Consider the following 23,853-nt stretch of genomic DNA (forward strand, 5'->3'; position numbering starts at 1 on the left):
TCCATGATAGGGGTAGTGAGAACAAAGTTCCCATGATCCTTTACGGCATCGCTAAGGTCACAACGTACAGCATCGTACCCATCGCAAGGCTCACAATCGCATTCCACTTCCGAAGCCCCACACTTGAATTGTACCTGTCTAAACTTGTTTTGTGTTTCTCTGAAAGTATTCATCTTGTTCGCTCGGTCTTGGTAGTCCCAATGAACTATCGATCTTGACCATAGCCCCTTTTTATACTAGTCGCAATGCAGTCTCAAGCTTGTACATCGTTCCTTTTTTATGTTTTTTATGTCTTGTTTTGGAAGGTACCGTCTCTAAGGTACCGTCATCACTGTACCGTAATGTCATGGGTGGAAAGGCCATAGAAAGGCAAAGGCAGTGCGGAGACCATCGAGTATGTTCCAGAATAGCTGAATCTTTATAGATACATAGATCCATTCGTAACTTTAGGCCACAAGCGAAACACTGTACGTCATATCCCAATCCTGACTCAGGTCCCAAGTAGACGAATCCTGTTCTAGCTAAAATATGCGAAGAAGGTAATCCTTTCCTATCCGTAGGCCATGCTTGAAACGTGTCCAATCGACGGGCACAATCACAATAGTCAGGCAAGAAAACCAGAAAAGTGTAGGGTTTGAACTTCGAGTTCTCATCGGGTTTCTCACTCGATTCTTGCTGTGGTGAAGTCATCTTTCTGGTGGGTGGCTATCCGCTTACAACCAAAGTTTTATACCAACATGTCCATACGGCAAAGTGAAATGATTGGGAAGTCGCACTCGCTTCTGGTACGCGATTTGATAGACTTTTTCCAAGGGTCGACTGACGATGTGGTGAGTGGGTAAACGTACAATCTTGTTCGGTTGATAGGTGGTCACTTTAAAATGTTGATCTTTTCCAGACTGCAAGGCTTCTTTCAGTACCTCAAAGTTGACCACTCGACTGGTACGATAATTCAGAGTCAATCCTTTCACTTTGCACTGCGTGTGCACTTCTCCTTGTTTGTCCCGGTATTCGTAACCGTAATTTTTAGGACCACCACTGGCGAAACTTATAATCTTGTCGTCAGGATGCTCGTCTGTCCAAGCTCCTAAACGGTCTCCTTCGATGTCAGGGTGCTGTTGACTCGGGTGATGGATGTAAATGCAACTATCCGTGTCAAAGTACAGGACGCGTTTCCCTAACAGTTCTAAAGTTTCGTACAATTTTAAGCGAGCATGGGCTGTCACATAAGCCGCAATGATGACATTTCCAAAAGGGTCGTCTTGTACAAAGTCCAGATCTTCTTCGTATTGACCAAGATCAAATCCTCGCGAACGACGTCCACGTGTTTCATGTATTTGGTTTTGTCGTGAATCATCTGGAAGTAGCGGGAAGGTTCTGTCAAATATTCCGTCTTGGGTAAACACGGACGTTGTGCCATTTTACCCCACAAGCAATTTAACATCACTTTGGAAAACGATCGCCAGCCTTCGTTTTTCTCGATGTGGTCTAAAGAGATGCCTTCTTGTTCATAGTATTTCTCTTTGAATTTTATTTGGTCTTCGGGAGTGTGACACCAGGAAGGATAGCCGCTGCCTTCTTGCTTCAGTTTCAAAAAGGCATCCACGTAGTCGGCGAAAATGCCTTTCTGAGTGAGGTCACCCTTGTGATATTGTTGTGTCTTGGGAAAGTGACAAATTTCGTACACTTCTAACAGTTGGTATCCCATGTCCAGAGCTTTGAACAATTCTACGCTGACCCAGGTTCCCGTCAAGGCGCGTTCTTCCTGGGTGTGCTGGCAAGGTTGATCTTGGTTGCACGTTTCAGCACAAGTACGGCACAAAGGAAACATCAGTTTGCCTTGGCAATGGTGAGGTAACACGGGATGGTACAAGTCCGTGGGAGGCAGGACTTTGCACTTGATTAGACCTTCGTATTGTCGAATGTTTTTCAGGTCGATGTGTTCCGTCAACAATTGGTGGTGCCCTACAGGAAAGCGACAATATTTGCACACGTAAGGATACAGCGAACACACATCCAAGTATTTGATTTCTTCTCCTTTCTCTTCGTCGGCTTGGTACAGCAAACAGGTGGCATTGGTTCTTCCTCCGTACAAACTATCCCTCGGGTTCAGCGGGTCCATGAACTGGTAACTTTCCACGAGGCGTTTAAACTCGGGATCGGTTTTCAAACGGTGATCGTACTCGTGTTCCCACATTTCTACCACTTGGTATCCTTCCTGTTCCAACTTTAGGCGTCGCTGACAAGTGGCCTGGTACAAGTCTTCCATGGTTCGTTGTAAAAACTGATTTTTAGTGTCACGGTCAGGGTAACAGACGGGACATCCGTGAAATAAGCAACCGTTAAACTCATACACGATCTTGGGGTTTTCTAAGTCCCAACCATCGACCGAATGCGTTCCGATGGTCTTTTCACCTCCTCCGTTGCGGGCATGCTGAATCCATTTGTCTTCCTTGTCGCACAAGTAATGTAACCAGCGTAGGGCTTTGACCGAGTATTGACGTTTGACATAGTTGGTCGTTTGAGGACTGATGACAGCCACGGTGTTTTCAGGCATGAATCGTTGCCGGTACACTAAGGAACACGCTTTGGCAATGGTGCAAGTTTCTTTCAAAGGATCGACCCCTCCGTGTTCCATGAACAGTTCTCGAAATTTTCCACAGCATCGCCGTAAAATGTCCACGTCGGAACGACAATACTTTAGCATTTCTTCCTGAAAGTCGGAAGGGTCAGAGGCGTGAGCCTGGTACCAAGCGTAGAAAGCTTCTCGTTGTTCGGTACGCATGTTGTCGGGGTCGTAATAATGAGCCTCAGGTAAATGGGGTAGAACGACGTGTTGATTGGCTTCCGTATTGAAAAAGTGTGGAAAGTACCCTTTAGCCATTTCTGTCATTCCAAACGTTTTAGGCATTCGACTCAAAGGCATGGCCAAGTAACTCATCGAATCTTTAAACTGCACTTGTCCCACTTGCATGAAAATGATTTTGGCTCTGTTCAAAGTCACTTTAGGACGTTCGGTGCCATGTTCCGTATAGTACCTCAAAAGAAACTGTCCATCGTATCCAGAGAAATTGTGAGCCATCACCGTGGCATGGCGATGACAATCTCCGTAACGTTCGATGTCCTCTTGGCTCCACGTCTTGTCGATGGGGTCTAAGACCCATTGGGCAAAATCGGCTAACGTGTTCGGTCCTCGAAAGATTTTTTCACACCCTCCGGGAATCTTGCTACAGTGAGGGCAATGACTGAAGATAGGTTCTTGAATGCACTTCTCTCACGCTCGATGAGCCACGCAGAAATTAGGAATGTGAATGCCGGTCTCTTGCATGCATTCGAAATCGAAAAAGATGAAATTGCCTTTCTTCTTGTGACCGTCCTCTTTCTCTGGTGGGGGTTGGTATTTTTGCACGTAGCATTGGTGTTCCAAGTCCACGATGTGGTGACAAATGTGAGATTTTTTCTTTCCTGAACATACGTGTGTCTTGGCACTATTGGTACGTAGGCCTTGTCCACACGTAGGGCACAATCTCAGGAGTTGACAAGCACATTTCTGCTGTGAACCTTGTGTCTTCAGATGTTGCTGGTAACAGGCAGGGCTGAAAAACGTGCGCAGACAAGCAGGACAATGTACTCTTTCTTGTCCTTCGCTCAGACAGGGTGGAGAGGCCAAACATCCTGAGCATTTCCATCCGCAATGTTTGTGTTGCTCTCGATTATTATAACCATAGTCACATTTCTCACAGTAATATTTGTATCCCAGGAATCCGGTGATAGTGGTAATGGTATCGAAATGGTCATCGTGATGATAAAGGTGAATGTATTTTGCATCCTTAAAGCCTTGGCCTCGAAACAACAGAGGCCCGCGCACTTCTTGAGGGTGCACTTTCAAGGTGTAGAATGGAGCTAGGACATCTTGCAATGTTTGCATTTCAGGAATACCGCAGGGTGTGTCTTTGGACAGGTCAGCTTGTTGTAACAGGAGTTCTGCTTCACTTCGTTGTTTGGCTCGGTTCGATTTTCGAATGTTCTTCCAGGCTCTTTTCCATTCTACCGTGTCGTTCTTGTTGGCATAGGTTCGTCCCACCACGATAGCCCTGGCTAAACACATCTGGTCTTGAGGGTTGTGAATTTGGACGAGGCTCGTTTCGGTGATGCGAAGGTCGTTCACCAGTAACACCTTATTGCGTTGTCCGGTCCCTTGAGGAGGAGAGACGTGGGTCATGTCGAATGTGGCTTTTCCATCGGTGATGTCAAACTGGTCATTAGATTGTTGCACGTGTTGAATCTTGTCCATGACTTTGGAAGCAGTCAATTCTGCAGGGGTGCTAAACTCGATCCAAACAGGGGATTTCAAACCGTCGTGTTGTATGGAAAGTCTCAAGCGATCGTCTTCTTTGGGTTGACATTGTCGCTTGAGTGCGGTGAGCAAAGAATCCCACACCCCAGTGATGAACCCTTCTGCTTTCTCTAACGGTACTTCAGCCTTGAAATCTTTAAACTTCACCGTGTATTTGTAAGCCGTGGTTCTAAATTTTCTAGAGGAGCGCTTTTCCGTCTCTCGAATGGAATAGTACTTTTCAGGGTTGACTAAGGGTGGTGAACTTTGTTTAGAGGGTTTGGATTCTGGTTCACTCATGTCCTCTTCAAAATCACTGGCATGAATTTGTGCCAAGACTTCAGCCCTGGTATGAGGCGATAGATCACGTTTCTGCCTCTTACTTTCTTCTTCTTTCTTCTCGAATGAATTGGATCGTTTCATCTTGAGTGTAAAACGTCAAATGACTCAAGTTTAAACACCATAGACTAATTTATAGTCATGGCAGACCAGCGTATATAAAAGGGTGTGTGTCTTGTCCTTTCACTATTCATTTCACTCTCAAACCGAGCACAACGATGGAAGAGACTAGCCAAATCGAACGTTTCATCAGAGCTTTGCGAGGGGTCATTAGAAAATTCTCTTCAGACCAGCCGACGGACTACTCTCCTTCCTTTCAAGATAAAAGTCAAGATACTTGCTATATCTGTCAAAAGAAAGGGCATTGGTCTTCAGAGTGTCCAGACCGTCAAAAAAGAAAAACAGCGGCTAGAAAAGACAAAAGTCAAGATACCTGTTATTATTGTAAAGAAAAAGGACATTGGTCTCCAGATTGCCCAAAAAAGAAACAAGAGGAGTCAGAAGAAAAGAGGGATTCTTCAGAAGAAGAGAGGGATTCTTCAGAGGAAGAAAGCAGCCAGGTGAAGAAAAAGAAACAGGAGAAGAAAAGAAGAAGGGAAGAAAGTGAGGAGGAAGAATAGGAAAAGACTGTTACGGTGAAGAAATTGAAAAAACAGAGAGAGTAAACAATGGGATAGAAGAAGTCTATGAACTTTTTAAAGTGTTATGTTGTGAATTGTGAATTAGATTGTAACTATTGAGAAAAGAATACATTAATTATATAAGGTAAGTGTCTTTGAGTTCTGATTTTAAAATAAGAAGCTACACTCACGCACTCATATACACGTACTAAAGGGGTAAAATGGATTTTTTTTTTTTTTGAGTTATTGGCAATTGAAAGTGTATCTCTTTTCGAGAGACGTGGGTGGCCCTTAAAAGGACCTTTTTTGGTGTAAGGGTGAGTTTAAGCAATCAACTTTAACTGCCTTAAGCCTTTGCCACGGCCAAGGCCTACTTCTGGACTGCGTACTGTTGATGATGATGATGATTTGGTTGAAATCACTAAGGGTGGTACGGTAGGCTTAGTCACAGGGTTGACGTGTTTAGCTCGGGAAGGTCGTATTCTCTTCGGTCGTAATAAAGAAGTCTGATACATTTGTTTCAGACTTCTTAACTCCGCTAAAATGTCCAACAGTACCGTGACCGATTGATTTTCACCCTCTTGTTTCTTTGCTGCTACTTCTTCTTCTTGTTTTTTTCTTACCTCTTCTTCTTGCTGCTGCTGTTGCTGTAGGAAAAAAGCTTGTTCCGCTTCCTTTTGTCGTTGTATAAATTTCTCCAGTTCTTCTTTCTGTCTCTGTCTAAAATTCTCCACTTGCGGTAATGAAGGTGACGAAGGTTCCGGAACAAATTCTTGCGAGGTAAGAAAATCCACAAAATCCCAATTTACCTCTTCTGAAAGTAAGTCCGGGTTCCCTTGGACGGTCTCCACTGCTGGTGCACCCCAATGAATCGTTTTCTGAGTTTCCGTCATGTTGAATCACTGTCGCATAGATTGACTGCACACAGGCGCTAGCGAATCTATATAGACCACGTGACGTCACAGACTGCTCTCTTCGGATTGGATGCGGGCTGACTGAATTTTGTAACGCGTGTTTGGATTGGTCAATGAACTCAATCCGTTTCAATCCTTCCTCTACCTATAAATAAGCGCAGTTCACTGCATTGATTCACCCGTTCTCGTCGCCTCAAGATGTGGACCACAGTTGAATCATCCACCCTTGTGTCTTCAATGATGTTTAGGACGGACATGCTAATGTATGTCCGATCCAAGTGGACCGTTGTCCACAGGACAGACACCAGTCTGTGGATACGTAGGATCTACGTAGAAAGATAAGGATGCCTCAAAAGAGTCCTGGTTTACGGTCCTACAGTGAGGCGCAGCCTAAGGACAAGAAGAAGACCAATGCGGTGCCCCTTATGTTAATGGATACATTAACATAAACCCAAAGGCCCTTTTCAGGGCCACCCACATTTCTCGAAAAGAGATTGACTTTCCATTGCCTACCCCTTTTTTTATTTTTATTTTTTTTTATTTTTTTTTAATTTTTAAAAAAATCCCATGTTTCAATTGCCTTTGTCCCTAGAATGGATATTTTTTTCTCCCATGTTTCAATTGCCTTTGTCCCTAGAATGGATATTTCCTTTCTCCCATGTTAAATTCCCTTGTCCCCAGAGTGGATACCTTTTTTGTCCCATGTTAAATTTATATAGTCCCCAGAGTGGATATTGCTTCCCATGTTAAATTTACGTAGTCATCAGAGTGGATATTGCCTTTTTAACATGGAACTCCCCTAGTCCCTAGACCGTCCCACCTTACTACTCAATTATTATTTGAATGATGTTGTAGTAAACTTACCGATATGATAATGCAATTATTATTTGAATGATGTTGTAGTAAACTTACTGATATGATAATGCAATTATCATTTGTTTGCTCTTTAGAAATGAGGTGAATATTTTTTCATTACTTCTAAAGATTCGTTTAGAACATACTCCACATTATACACAAGTGCTTGTATTTTTTTGAGCAGCCCGACGACTGGAGGCAAAGCTAACAGAAGTATCGACTAACAACAAGAGGAGCGGATTTTTTCATTGTTCCACCAACGAGAGACATAATTTCTTTCTTAATAACGCCCTGACCTGGAGCAAGATAGGAAAAGATGGAAAAGAAAAGCTCCTTTCCGTCAACTGGCAATTGATTGACAAAACTTTGTACAGCTCTTATTCTATTGGTTCCACGACCGACGTTTCTTCAACCAAATCCTTTTTCGTTCTCACCAAAGATAGTAAGTAATTTCAGAATCAGGTTCAATTTTTTGTTGGATGGTTTGGAATGAAGTTACTTCATATTTATTCCTTTGGTGACGGAAACAAGAACAATTCATCTATACAAAGTAAATGCTTGTCATAACCCTTTAAAGATACAATAAACTTCTTAAAAGATAAGCCAATCAAGAATAGAGAGTTTTACAATGACTCGTAGGAGTCTTATTTATCTTATCTTGCACTAATTCTGAGAACCTTTGGACATTCAGACAAATTTGAACAAGCTAACACAAACGAAAGGATACCTCTCAGTTTAAAATTTAAATTCATTCTACGACTTAGACTTTTGTATGCCAAAAAAAAAAATTAGTCGTGAAATGAATAATGGCTACCATCAATTGGCTTCACCTGTTAAGGATACCTTATCACGATCGCTTTCCAATATATATATATATATATATATATATATATATATATATATATATATATATATATATATATATATATATATATATAGAGAGAGAGAGAGAGAGAGAGAGAGAGAGAGAGAGAGAGAGAGACAGAGAGAGAATAATAGATAAATACATACATACATAGATGTTACTAATCATTTACTACTATTTCTGCTACATTATATGATGTTCTTCCTTCGGCTATTAAAGGAGACTAGAAATCAAAATTTTCCTTTTACGTATGTAATTCTCTACAGATTTTAATTCGACTACAATGTTTATAAATTACATATCGTAAGCGGGTAGTGATTATATTGCGTGGAAGATACCACGATTCCGTAAATTGCCGAGTTTTTCCGAGTTTTAATGAGACGACAGATCACGTGGTACCTTGACGCTATACTAGCGAGTCCTCGAATATAAACATAAACATTGGCGAGCGAGGCAGACAGGAGACCACATTGGGTTGCACATTCAAAAGTTGAATCTGCAGTCTGATATAATAGTTTATGTACTGTACTGGTAAGTACTAAAAGAAATTTGTTAGGCACAGGCCCCGGGCTGGTGACTGAAATAAACTAAAGTCCTGAATGAAATTCCACAAGCCGGGACAGTTCATACCTGTCAACTCTCAAGCCGGGAGAAAAACCTCCCGATTTTGGGGGTATTTCCTCATCTACATCCCGATCTCGTAATATCTCTCAATTTTGCGCAGCGAAGTCCCGATTATTACATTATGTCTGTCAATTTTCATTTGTCAGAAGAAAAAACCCAACCCCAAACCATTTTTAAATATAACGTATGCAATCCACAGTCTAAACTGCCACACTGCTGACATCGTAGCGATATGACTGAAAAATTGTTAAAGCTACGTTAAAAATTCAAATCACACGCACACACGTCTAAACCCGGCACTGGACGAAATAATTAATATCATACAACAGTTTTTTTCTTCTTTTTTTCTTCTTCAGTAAATAGAACGTGAAGATTAAACATTATTCGAGTAAATTTCAGATTTTTAAAACAACTACAACAGTACTATAGTAAAAAAAATAATTAAAAGAATAAAATTGTCACCAATTAGCTTAAATGAATGATCACGTTGAAATTTTCTCTGCAAACAAAATCGCATCTCCATTTCCGCCAAAGAAACTCTGCCAGTTAACACCTGACATTCCTCTACCGTATATGAAAAGTTTAATTACCATGATTAAATTACAAGGAATAAAACAAAATATACCATGCAGTATATGTGGCCCTAAAGAACTAATTCTGAATAAATATTTTAATCAGCAAACAGTGTTAAATGCATTAAGACTTAAACCTAAGAAAATAAGGTGGGGCATAAAACGTGAGAAAAACAGTTGCCACATGTACGGTAACTTGTGACTGCAGATTTGAACTGTTAAAATTAAGTCCATGGCATCGTAAGTAACAACAAAATAGGCATCGTTTATTTGGTAATCAATTGCTGGTGCTTACACATACACACACTGTCGAACATGGTTTCTTTGAAGTATGTCCGACGGGCAGTCCTTTTCACAAGATCAATGTAAGTTCCAATTAATACAGATTACCGTTTATGCATACTACATGTATACAATGCATTTTTTTTTTAAATTTAATTTTTATAAGATTACTGAAAATTGTGTTTTCTCGAAACACGACAGGTTTAGAATCTTATTTTTAGCAAAGCTTCCATTTGATTAAAATTAAATCTAAATTTCACCTACGACAGGGGTGATTTGATTTAGATTGTGCCGTGTTAAGGCATGTATGTCAACATCTTGAAAATAAATTTACTCATTTCACCAGCGCGATCAAAGTTTCCTCAGGCAAACAATTTTTGTTTCGAAAAGCCTGACGGGCACCTCACTTTGAATACAGGATGGGCCGGAACTAAAACCAGAAGGGGCCCAGGGTGTAGGGCTATCTGATTTGTTTTTAGCACTGCTGTTTTAGATAAAAGATATGTGGATTGATTGTTGCATTTTGTGGTCACTTACTCGTCCTTCTGTCTATTTTCGTAACTCACACGTTTAACTCTTTTCCCAGGATTTAAAATGTCCAAAGGTATGTCTGGAACAGCGCCAACTTTTAGTCTAGGCCTAGCATTTGCGTATCTTTGAGCTGCTATTTTTTCATGATCCCTCTCGTAACATTCCTTTGAGAAATGTAACGAGCACATAGTGCTGTATGGTGTTGCTTTGAAATCGACTCGTTTGTAATAATGTACCCATTCTTTCATGATGCCTTTTTCTTTGGGAAAAAAAAATTTGTCCACAGGCTTTTCTTAATGTTCTATTACACCCGTAAGCAACGCAAAACGGTATTGTCTTTTACTCTGGCAACTCCAACTTGGGCTGCTGGAGTCGCTACTATGACGTCACATCCCCAAAGGAACCGAATAGGCGCGGAAATTTTGCATACGAGGTCACGGAAATTCAGCTCCAAGAAGATAGGCCAATATTTAAATATTGGCATTACAGTCGCAGATGATACTTCAGAATAAGGTTTTCTGCTATAGTACTTTTATTATTATTCTATACTTCCACTGGTTTCTGGTCTCCTTTAAAGACCTCTTTCGATTAAAGCTCTATCCCCACAACCCTAACTCGATCCTTTGTATACTATCATGAAAAGTGAAAACCCCAAATAGACACAGCGTGACCCAAACACCCAGCTGACTGACAACATTTCGGAAGATCAAAAGTACACCATGTACACCAAAATTCCAACTTTAATTAAAAATAGTAATGAAATTACACAACTCAAAGGATTAGGAAAATTACACGAGTGGCTTACACGCCATTGGAATAGATTTCTGTCCACTAGTACAGCTGAACTTGATTTGATTTTACGCGCTTTGCCGTTTCTGGGCGTGCAGCTTTCCTGTGGCGTTTCGCGTCCCGCGGGTCTTTTGCCTCCTTACCTCGGCCGGACTTTGTTCACGAATTAAAAAGTGCGACATTCGCACATAAAAGAGGGATTTTAGTGACTCCACTCCTACAGTCCCGATCAATTGAAAATCTCAGCCTTCGAGACTTAACCAGTCGAAAAAGCACTTGTTGCGTAGGCGACTTAAATCCTTTAATTGATTGATTGATTCAAAATTTAGGTCGGTAAATAAATGGAAACGGTAACATGTGATCGTTGCAAAAAAGTAGAAGAAAATAGAAGTGGTGGAAAAACGAAAGACAGCACCAAATATTAATAGTGCACATTTATAAAAGTGATCGGGGATATTCGATGACGTATTTTATATGTCGGAAATCATTGATGATGAAATATCTAAATGTAAATGTGCCAGAAACATAAAATATGCATCGTTTAAAAACTACCAAACACACCCACAACTATAAACCATAGTGTCAAGAGAGCAGAGTACAGAAGAAACAAAAACCCTGAGAATCAGACAAAACTTAAAACTGAGCTAAAAACATTACAGATAAATATGAATTACCTACACAGAAAGGTTAGTAAAGGAAATATGAAAGTAAATATGATATACTTTATACTTTAACTGAAAATGTGCGCCAATGATAATGGACTTCAGATTTAAGTAGCGGTACACATTTTCATTGCCCTCATACTCAGTTTGTAGCTTAAGTAAACGACATATTGAACAAACATTAAACGGCCGAAAATCTAAAAAGCAGAAAGTATTTCACATACAAGTTTTGAAATACTTTTATAACTGCACTATATTTTAAGATCTAACAGTGTTGACTTTGTCAATATATACAGAGCAGAAACTTCGAAATTCTGTCAACATGAACTTTAAATGGCCAGTATGGAATTCAACAACCGGACGCTGAATATTTTATTTGTATTCATTAGATAGAAGTATAAGTTTGACCTTGACTTTCGAAAAAGAAAACTATGGACTCAGTGCACAGTATCATTGTTTTTAATGCAGCGAAACACAGCGAACGTCTGAAACAATTTAACATAACCTGTAGCAACTTTCACATTACATCGAATCATGACTGGAAATATATAAATGAATAGAATGCATACTTGATTGATAATTGAGCTGTTAAACAAAACGTGGTGCATTAGGGTGTGGGAAAGCCTACACATGCTGATGTGATTAAAACTTATCTACATCATTGATATAATGTCAGCCACACACGACATGTAAAATACCTATATATTTTTCCCAATAATGACACAGCACTGTTGGATAATGTAGAGCAATGTCTGCAGAGCAAACTGGCTAAACTATAACGTGTAATGAAAACAATATCTTTAACTTTTTATTGTGAAAAACAGCAGTACTATTACATAAGAAGGTATAGTGAGGCAAAACCATTGTATCAGGTTGCATGTGATATATAGTTTAAGTGTTCAATCCAATATAGAATATATATTACACGGTCTATTTCTACTGCTTCAGACACTGCAAAATGGTTGTGGAAAAATTAATTTAGGTGAACAAGACTTTGACTCGGATTGAAATACCACTCTTAGATTTCAACAATATATTTCTGATTAAAATATTGAACTAAAATGTAATATTAGTGATGGTGCTATATCTGTTTATGATGATCAAAACGGGTAGCATTGATTGCAACGGCAACGTCCAAAGTCTTCAAATATTTAAGCTTTAAACTACGTATGTGCATGGTTTAAAATATAGATGTGATAAGAAACGACATCGAGCAGCTGACAGCGAATAAGAATAATGTTTACAAGGACGACAAAAAATATAGGCACAGGCCTGCAATTTTAATTGCAGTTGCATATAACGTAAAATATGAAAACCACGAAACAAACAACAATTAGTATTAATCCGACGATAGTTACGTATCAGGCTTAATAAACATTTTAGAAGGTTATTAATTTGTTTAGCCTTTTTATTGTGTGTATAAATTCATGATATAAACGTGGAAACAACAAACAAACTAATACTGTAATAAGTTTAACTACGTGACCAGGATAGACAAAAAGCATTTCGAGCTACATTGTGAACCAACGCTTCCACTGAAACTTGTTCCTTCTCCATCTCCTGTTGAACCTTGTATATATATATATATATATATATATATATATATATATATATATATATATATATATATATATATATATATTTCCAGTAGACAGAGCAGTAGTTGCTGGTATCATGAATAAAAGCTGTAATAACAGTGGCACTTATCGATTACTTTAGCCTTGCGCATAAAAGTAACCCCTCTTTAGGTTTCGAGTACATGTTTACAGTGCTGCCTATAAAGCTGACTTTGAGATCTGATAAATATCCAACTATTTAATTTTAATTTGTTTTAGTTGCATTTCCGTTTTATGTCATTTGTTTTAATGTCTGATTTTTTATGTGTTTTATTTGTTATCTGACTGCCACTACAGAATTAATACAATTGTATTCATTGTGCCTCTAAGGATTGCACTATGAAGGTAAAGTTCTCCACTTATTTAAGGGCATCTTTTGAAACCTCCGTGTCTCTTCCTGGAAAGGCAAGTGGTCCGTTTGTGTTGATTATTTGAATTTCCAGTACCTCTGGAAATTGTATTACTTGTCTTTATTAAAAAATGGGCTCGAGAGGTAAAGTTGTCTGTACGTTTACCATGTAGTTGCAACCATTTTGTCCTTCCTTTGTTCATCCAAAACGTGTGGGTGTCACTTCCAACTTTATTTGAAATCAGATATTAAAAGTCTATGTAGACTACTGTTGTAAAGACATTTTATTTGTTATCTGCCTACTTGTTGGTATTACAATGTGTTTAATCAAATTTTACACGAGGCTTCATTAACCTTATACACATAACATTAACTTTATACACATAACATTAACCTTATGCACATAACATTAACCTTATACACCTAACATTAATCTCATACACATAACATTAATCTTATACACCTAACATTAACTTTATACACATAGCATTAGCCTGATACACATAACATTAACGTTATACACATACCATTAACTTTATACACATAACATTAACCTTATACACCTAACATTAACCTTATACACCTAACATTAACCTTATACACATAACATTAACCTTATACTCACAACATTAACCTTATACAAATAACATTAACCTTATACACATAACATTAATCTTATACACATAACATTAACCTTATACAAATAACATTAACCTTATACACATAACATTAATCTTATACACATAACATTAACCTTATACACATAACATTAACTTTATGCACATAACATTAACCTTATACACATAACATTAACCTTATACACATAACATTAACCTTATACACCTAACATTAACCTTATACACCTAACATTAACCTTATACACATAACATTAACCTTATACTCACAACATTAACCTTATACAAATAACATTAACCTTATACACATAACATTAATCTTATACACATAACATTAACCTTATGCACATAGCATTAACCTTATACACATACCATTAACCTTATACACATAAAATTAATCTTATACACATAACATTAACTTTATACACATAACATTAGCCTGATACACATAACATTAACTTTATACACATACCATTAACTTTATACACATAACATTAACCTTATACACCTAACATTAACCTTATACACCTAACATTAACCTTATACACATACCATTAACCTTATACACATAACATTAACCTTATACTCAGAACATTAACCTTATACTCACAACATTAACCTTATGCAAATAACATTAACCTTATACACATAACATTAATCTTATACACATAACATTAACCTTATACACATAACATTAACCTTATGCACATAGCATTAACCTTATACACATACCATTAACCTTATACACATAACATTAACTTTATACACATAACATTAACCTTATACACATAACATTAACTTTATACACATAACATTAACCTTATACACATAACATTAACCTTATGCACATAGCATTAACCTTATACACATACCATTAACCTTATACACATAACATTAACCTTATGCACATAGCATTAACCTTATACACATAACATTAACCTTATACACATAACATTAACCTTATACACATAACATTAACCTTATACACATAAAATTAACCTTATACACATAAAATTAATCTTATACACATAACATTAATCTTATACACATAACGTTAACCTTATACACATAGCATTAACCTTATACACATACCATTAATCTTATACACATAACAATAACCTTATACACATAATATTTAGTCATAATGACATTATAATCAAAACCTCCTTTATTTTACTCAGAGAATAAATAAAAATTTCAAAACTTTGAACATACGACAAATGTTTTAATTGCACATTTGGCACTAAATTTCTTTATCATTTCTTCAGTTTCCTTATAATATAGTTTCAAGAACTTTAACCATTTTCAGGTCTCGCTTCCAACACCCGACAACAACATAAACTGACTTTACCTAACTCATTTCGATTCTAAAAACATGCCTGGAACTTTAGTTGATGAATTGTCTCTACAAATGTTCAATGTTAGAGAAAGCAAAATTTACTATATTTATAAAATCATTTGTTGGACACAGAGCAACAACGAAACAAACCACGCTATTCAATGCTTAAGCCGCAGCTTTATGAAATTATTATGTTGGTCTTATGTATCGATTAAGATGATTTATCAAACGTAAACTACATTTTTAATGACTTTTTCGTTTAATGGAATGTAATTATTTTACATCCATTGATAACCATTGACATATTAGCCATTTGTTTATTTAGTTTCTTACCTTTTGATCCTTTCTCAGATTATGTTCACTGAAGCAGAGGATTAATACAATAATCCTAGGCATAGCTCATAACCCACCGGTACCCAAGTAATAAAAAAGATCTGCACACATATGACGGGAGTGGAATAATCACTGTTAGAGCATTTGAGATCTAAATTCCATACATTTTTCCTCTGTGCGATTGACAGTGTTTGAAGTCAGCCTTCAAAACTAAAATAAGTGTGTTCAGTCTTGATTCATACTTATCTCATAAATTATTCAAATTTGTTTATTTAAGGTTTTAAGTTTAAATACCTCACTCGAGAAGGCCATGCTACTGTTTGCAGCACTCGAAAGAACACATGCTAGAATATGGAAATAGTGTCGTATATATATATATATATATATATATATATATATATATATATATATATATATATATATATATATATATATATATATATATATATATATGAATGTTGTCGATTCCATTTAACGTATTTAACTATATCAAATGTATATTAGTCTATTCAGCCCTATAAAAATTATCGTCCCTCAGAATTTATTAAATATTAATTATCTTGCACTGATATGAAATTGAAACTAACCTTAAGCCATTGTTTAAAATTTAAATTTGCTTTATAATATATGCATGCAGCTATCTACAGCTAGTTATAATTTTCTTCAAATTAGAAAATTGCCATTAGTTCAAACATTCTACTGAACATTAATGAAATACTCTAACAAACAATACTCAAGTCAAAATAACAAATTGCTCGACAAACTCCGGTTGTATATATATGTATTTCACATGTAACAGTAAGCTTATTTTGCCCTTCGCCAAATAGATGTAACATAGCCTTAGATGCCGTACCTGTATAAGCACGCCAAATAGATGTAACATAGCCTTAGATGCCGTACCTGTATAAGCACGCCAAATAGATGTAACATAGCTTTAGATGCCGTACCTGTATAATAAGCACGCATGATACAAAGTTTCTAATTTTTTCTACTTGAGCCAATTCGTTAACTACTTGCTTTGTCACTTGTATAACTTAATTCAGTGTCATCTCTTATATCACCATCTGTGTTCTCTGGTTTCTCCGCTTATTTCATTGGATCGCAGCACACATTCCACTTGGATGAATTAAAAATAGCATTTCTTTTCCAGATTTGACAGCAGAAGACAACGGTGAATACGTTTGCCGTATACTCGATTCGAACAAAGTTTCAAAAGCAGAGGAAAGAGTAACCGTATTAGTTTTTGGTAAGTTCAAAATTACTTTTTGCATTATGTTTCGAAACAATTTCTCAATGTAAAAGTGTAGGTAAATGTAAATGTCTCTCATCTTATGTTTCTATTCTTAAAGGACAAATATTATACACGGAAAAATGTCCAATATGTTAAACGTGAACGAAAATATTTCTTAGAGGCCCGATTAAATTTCTTAGAGGCCCGATGAAGTTTCTTAGAGACCCGATGAAATTTCTTAGAGACCCGATGGAATAATGTTGGAGACCCGATGGAATTTCCGAAAGACCCGATGGAAGAATATGGCAAAGTCAAATTGTCTTGAATTATGTTTACAGCGCTTTGAATATCAAGACAGTATTTTTCTGATTTGTATTAATATTTACATTTAAGCTCATAGAAGTTATGAGCACGACCTCAATATTTCTCGCCACTACTGAATGCAAAAAGAAAGGTCACAAATATATTGCCTCACAAAACAGCAATAAAGACGAACTAAGAAACACATTGTTTAAACAATCAACTGACATGCTCTTTAGTCCAAGTAAATTTGTTTTTCATATTTATTATGTTTCTTTTTACTTTAAAAAAATCTTCAGATAATGGGTTGGCAATTTCCCCGTACAGAGTGGAAGGGACGACTGGCCAGGCAGTTGCTATCAACTGTATGTCGAATGAAATAAACCCCGATTTCTATACCAATCACGTGGTTTACATGAGTCACATGGATAAATTCGGAAACATTCAGAGGTTATCGGAAAATGATACATTAGTTGATTCTGCAACGGTTGGACAATTGTATGATATTATCTACAAGACTGATGAGAACGGAATCAGACACTATGTTTTGACAGTCAAGGGTATGTAATCCTTTCGTATCGTCGCTACCTTTTAAAAATGGTTTGAGAAAATAAAAGACTATGTTGGAGACAGTTCTGGTATCATGATTTCTAGTGTAATGTTGATTTTAGTGAGACAGTAATTTAACATCCTGCAGTTGATCAATGTTACTGTTTCAACAAATAGATGATATTTCCTCGTAATGAGTGAATAACATATGTATTTCATCAAGTGAGTGAAAATACTCGCGTTTTCCATCCGCGAGATGAAATATGTTAATTAAACACTCGAAGTGAGAACATTTTCTTTTTTGTTTATGCTCAAACGTATTGGCTAACAATATCTATTACAGATTAAGGCTACAGATTTATTACGGTATCATGCGTGATAGTGTTGTATGTTGGCCGGTTTTGCTTTGTTGCGTTTTTGTGTATATTTTAATTTCTATTTTAGTCAAACAGCACAAAAGCTCACACCTTGAAGAAAGAAATACAAGCATATGTAAACCTCGTGCTCTTGAGTGAGAGGTGGTCATACTTATTACAAGAACAAGCATGTGACTAAATGGGTCAAATAGTTTGATCATAATGTTATAATGTCAATGAAAGCATTGCAAGAAATATTTGTCGTACTTCACTCAAGTGAATTATCAACATGATTTGTAATAGAAAACCAGTAAATTTGCCTGTTAGAATAAAATAAAAGAATTCATGAAAAAGTCTTAAAGAAATATATATTCATTTAATGGTGCTCGTAAGGTTTACTACGCAGAATGGATTGCCTAGAGAACTAGTAACAGAAACAAAAAACAAAAAAAAACATAAAACAAGATATTAACAAGACAATGACTTTAAAACCAGCACTGCAAAATAACAAGAAGCATATATATATATATATATATATATATATATATATATATATATATATATATATATATATATATACACACACACACACACACACACATACACACACACACACACACAGATAGATGAGAGAGTGAGAGAGACGCAGCGGTTAGAGCCTGGTGTCATGATAATGTGACTGGGTGGGACATGATACCACATGATGTCTGTGGCATCATGCCCCAGTGCTAGACATCACTATGAACTGCTGCACTGCAGACATCGTAGCCATATGACTCAAATTGTTAAAGCTACTTTAAATATCAAGATCACACAATGAGAGAGAGAGAGAACGGACGGCAGCTATTGAACTCAGATACCATTTATGTGATATCTACTCTTTACAGCGACAGGAAATTTGCTGCTAGCAAGTAAATTGCTAGTATTAAGAAATCAAAGCACCGATATGCTGGCTGTTGGTCGAGATTCATTTGGTCTATAGTCCAGTTCAGTCAAAAAGCGATTGTTGGTCTTTAAAGGGATTCAATTTAACTGGTGTTTTTTATTTGTTATTTCGTTGTTGTTTTTGTTGTTTCCTTTGGGGTGGGGTTAGCTAAATGATTAATTTGAAAAGGAAATTAATTATTTTCATTACAACCATTTGTACGTTTCTAAAATGTACAAGAATATAGTTGAAAATGTCCATTTATTTATCAAGCATCAGTCACGGGTACATTTTCAAGTACTCTATATTGATTTTAAAATATGGGAAAAGCTATAATTGGCCTACCAGTGTTTTGATAGTATGGTTACAGCGTGCATTGCTTGTACGCTCGTAAACGCCATTCGATTTAATGCTCACGTTTTGTCTCCTGTGCAGTGTTATCCAAATCTAATGAAGGGATGTTCATATGTGGAATTGAGACCAAGACGGGGGAAAGTGTCGCAGTCACGAACATCTCCGTCACAGTTGATGGTAAGTACCACAATGATACTAAAACGGATGACCTCATGCCCTTTACTCCCACCTATTTTGTTAGTCTAGTTTATGTTAGAAAAGGATGGGATACTGATTGCTGGAAATAAAAAGTAAAACTATTGTTTAATTGGCAGTAAACGGTTATGAAACTCTGATTTTTAGTTTAGGTTTAATGTGACAATCATTTCATATCAAAGTTAGTGATGAGAGAGCAATAAATCAATAGGTTACGCCATTGCGTACATAGAATATTCCGTCATGAATAGACGGATGAACACATATAGTGCTTCCACTTCTAGCTTTGTTGACTGCTCCAGCAATTAGCACATAAATATGCATTTACTTTTCCTTGCTTTTTAGACATACTTGATATTATTTGTTGTGAAAGTGTACCCATTTATATCCTTTTAATCTATATTGTCTTCATTTTACAAAACTTTCTGGATACAATCAACAATCTTGAGATAAAAATGTGGGTTAACTTTATAATTACTTGATTTTGCAATTGTACATATTCTGCAAAGGTGAAGAATAACTATAAGTAATCATAGTTGATAAATAAATTCAAGAAAAATAAAATTGCTGTATCATTATTGGGGAAAAAATCTAAAGGTATTTTACATGTCGTGTGTGGCTGACATTAATTTAATCGCTTCGCTCAGTATGTCATAAATTATTTATTATGAAAATTCATCTTGGCACCTACCAAGAAAGAAAATGCTCCATCTTGGGGAAAATTTCGTGATCAAACAAATGAACAAGCTTTAGATTGATTGCTAAACTTGTTGATATTTACGTAGCCCCAACAAGTTAAGAACAGAATTGGATTTTTATTGCATAACATCGACCTCACTTTCCATAAAGGGAACTATTCTGATAGTATTTTAAAATAAAATGGAATATTATGAACAACTTATTTGCTTGAACGTTGTTAGCGGTAATATGAATCGTCATCAGATTGTCCACAAAGTCGAAGGAATGTTGATTAGTGTGATTTAATCAAACACAGTAGCTTCGGCTGTTCTTTTCCTGCCAAAAGTCTTACAAGCAAGCGCAATGTATCAGGTCTTAATGGAGATGGTACGGGCTAGATCATAACATAATATAATTTTATGTGTAGTTGATTTATTTATATCTGATTTAATATAAATTTATTTCAATTTAATTTGTTGTCAGTTTAATTTTTTTAGATATTTTTTACATGATATTATAATGTAGATTTATTCACTAGAGATGATATTCTTTTTCAGAAAATAATTTGATATTGACTGTTAGTTTATAAACACCAGGTGTTGATCTAAATCCTGACCTTGTTTCAAAATTTGTAACAACCAGGTAAACAAGTTCTATCTTTATTATAAAATGATAGGTTGTTATCGAGGTCATGAGGGGACTTTATTTCTTAGAGCAAAATGATTGATTTTCGTCAGGATCACACTGGGTATACGTGACCTTTAACAAGTGCTTAGTTTCTATGAGCTTCGAGAACATGATCACGTGACCCCTCGTTTACGTTTTAGAAGACCATTTAACCCCTGTTTTGGAGAATTATTCTCAGTAGAAGCTAGGCTGCTACACTGGAAGTTGTATGTTGTGATGTTCGGAGTTATTTCAAATTAATTGGATTGAAATTATTTCAAATTACTTGGATTCAAAAGGATTAATTCTGTTATTTTACTGGAACATACGTGTGCTCATGTAAAACTGTTGAACAAGTACAATTTGTTTATAAAAAAAAATTATTTAGTTATCAGAAACCGAAGGGATAATTCTTGTTTCTACAAGGAACTGTGGACTTCAACACTACAGATTGCAGCAAACGTCATCGTCTTCCATCTTGGATTCTTCGTCGGGATTCGAACTAGAAATCAGTAGAAGATTTTGTTACTAGGACAACTAAAATTTTATTCTTGGACTATTCTTAGATTATTTTTCGGATTTGATTCTTAAAACCGTAAATTCATAATTGTTTCATTTTTAAAGAACTTTCCAGGGAAATAAATTATTGTATTTTTCAAAGCTAATTCTTTTCACTCTTTCTTGTGTTACCGCTTATTCGATCCTGAACACATGGCATAAGATTAATCACAAATAAATATGTGGTTATAAGCATAATTGGATATCGATTTTGATGACAAGTCATTTTTGGGTCATCTCATACCAAATCACCTAAAATTCAAAAATGTTTTACAGGAGCTATTTCCGATTTTCATGATTTTTTCCAGGTGTATATCTATGTAAATGACGGCTGCAAGTAAAGTTTCAGTACAAAGAATTGCAATTATTTATTAAGTTACGGTCGACTGAAATGGGGATAGATTTTCACTGGCAAACTGGTCGTCTTACAACGGAGGGTTTTTAAATGCTTGTAACCTTTTTGCTAAACCAATATCAGGCTGAAATGTACGATACTACATATCTGTGTCCTGGTAAACCTGAATGTGCAAACAGATTTGCAATGTCGCAGATATTTACAGACACACCCATAAAGCTGGCCTTATGTTCACGATGGATTTTTTTGTCACACTTTAATGTAGCAGTGCTACACTTTAATGCAGCACTACTACTCTTTAATATAGCACTATTACACCTTAATGTAGCACTTCTACTCTTTAACGTAGCACTACTACACTTTAATGTAGCAGTACTACACTTTAATGTAGCACTACTACACTTTAATGTAGCACTACTACACTTTAATGTAGCACTACTACACTTTAACGTAGCACTACTACACTTTAATGTAGCACTACTACAGTTTAACGTAATAATACTACACTTTAACGTAGCACTACTACACTTTAAAGAAGCACTACTACACTTTAATGTAGCACTACTACACTTTAATGTAGCACTACTACACTTTAACGTAGCACTACTACACTTTAATGTAGCACTACTACAGTTTAACGTAATAATACTACACTTTAACGTAGCACTACTACACTTTAAAGAAGCACTACTACAGTTTAACGTAATAGTACTACACTTTAACGTAGCACTACAGCACTTTAATGTAGCTCTACTACACTTTAACGTAGCACTACAGCACTTTAATGTAGCACTACTACACTTTAATGTAGCACTACTACACTGTAACGTAGCACTACTACACTTTAATGTAGCACTACTACAGTTTAATGTAGCACTACTACACTTTAACGTAGCACTACTACACTTTAATGTAGCACTACTACAGTTTAACGTAATAATACTACACTTTAACGTAGCACTACTACACTTTAAAGAAGCACTACTACACTTTAATGTAGCACTACTACACTTTAATGTAGCACTACTACACTTTAACGTAGCACTACTACACTTTAATGTAGCACTACTACAGTTTAACGTAATAATACTACACTTTAACGTAGCACTACTACACTTTAAAGAAGCACTACTACACTTTAATGTAGCACTACTACACTTTAATGTAGCACTACTACACTTTAATGTAGCACTACTACAGTTTAACGTAATAATACTACACTTTAACGTAGCACTACTACACTTTAAAGAAGCACTACTACACTTTAATGTAGCACTACTACACTTTAATGTAGCACTACTACACTTTAACGTAGCACTACTACACTTTAATGTAGCACTACTACAGTTTAACGTAATAATACTACACTTTAACGTAGCACTACTACACTTTAAAGAAGCACTACTACAGTTTAACGTAATAGTACTACACTTTAACGTAGCACTACAGCACTTTAATGTAGCACTACTACACTTTAACGTAGCACTACAGCACTTTAATATAGTACTGCTACACTTTAATATAGCACTACAGGACTTTAATGTAGCACTGCTACCTTTTTTCACATCACAAACAACAAGTGTGATTGTATTTGAATATTATACCTAAAGGGGATTTTACCATTCAATCTCATATAATCAGATTTATTGGTAAGCTGTACCTGATGCTCAAACTTGAGAGAAATCATGAAATGCAGAAATGGTGACCTCATAACAGAGAAGTCAGAATCAAAAGGGTCTTGAACATAACGTGTATTTACTGGCTTTTTTAAAACTGCCATATAGAGAATGATCAGACCTTAATAAAATACCATCGGAATAGGTTTACAGTTTACTTACATCCAGTTAAAACTTTTTTAAAGCATCGATAAATACGTCTCAACTCTTTCCTCTCTTATATTTTAAAAGTCAATGACTCTCAGGCATTGCAGATATCATTAAACATTTTTTATTTATTTAAAATCACGTTAAAGATCGTCTTGTATTAAGCCTTTTCTTTAGTAATTTCAAGTGCTGCTATGTGCAG

The 23,853-nt window shown here is 36.2% G+C and overlaps 1 protein-coding gene across 4 annotated transcripts in view; it reads left to right on the forward strand.

Annotated features, from left to right (window-relative positions):
• The window catches only part of LOC149776185 (uncharacterized), a 54,291-nt gene that overhangs the window by 20,211 nt on the left and 10,227 nt on the right, over nucleotides 1–23,853 (forward strand). For all 4 annotated transcript variants that reach the window (XM_089942495.1, XM_089942493.1, XM_089942494.1 and 1 more), the window contains exons 3-6: nucleotides 7,249–7,506; nucleotides 16,812–16,907; nucleotides 17,492–17,752; nucleotides 19,458–19,553. In XM_089942495.1, the coding sequence (XP_089798621.1) occupies nucleotides 7,249–7,506; nucleotides 16,812–16,907; nucleotides 17,492–17,752; nucleotides 19,458–19,553 (711 nt within the window). The remainder of the gene's footprint in view (nucleotides 1–7,248; nucleotides 7,507–16,811; nucleotides 16,908–17,491; nucleotides 17,753–19,457; nucleotides 19,554–23,853) is intronic.

Source organism: Sinohyriopsis cumingii, chromosome 18 (assembly GCF_028554795.1).
Source record: "Sinohyriopsis cumingii isolate HCF-2022 chromosome 18, ASM2855479v2, whole genome shotgun sequence".
In the NCBI taxonomy this organism is placed as follows: Eukaryota; Metazoa; Mollusca; class Bivalvia; order Unionida; family Unionidae; genus Sinohyriopsis; species Sinohyriopsis cumingii.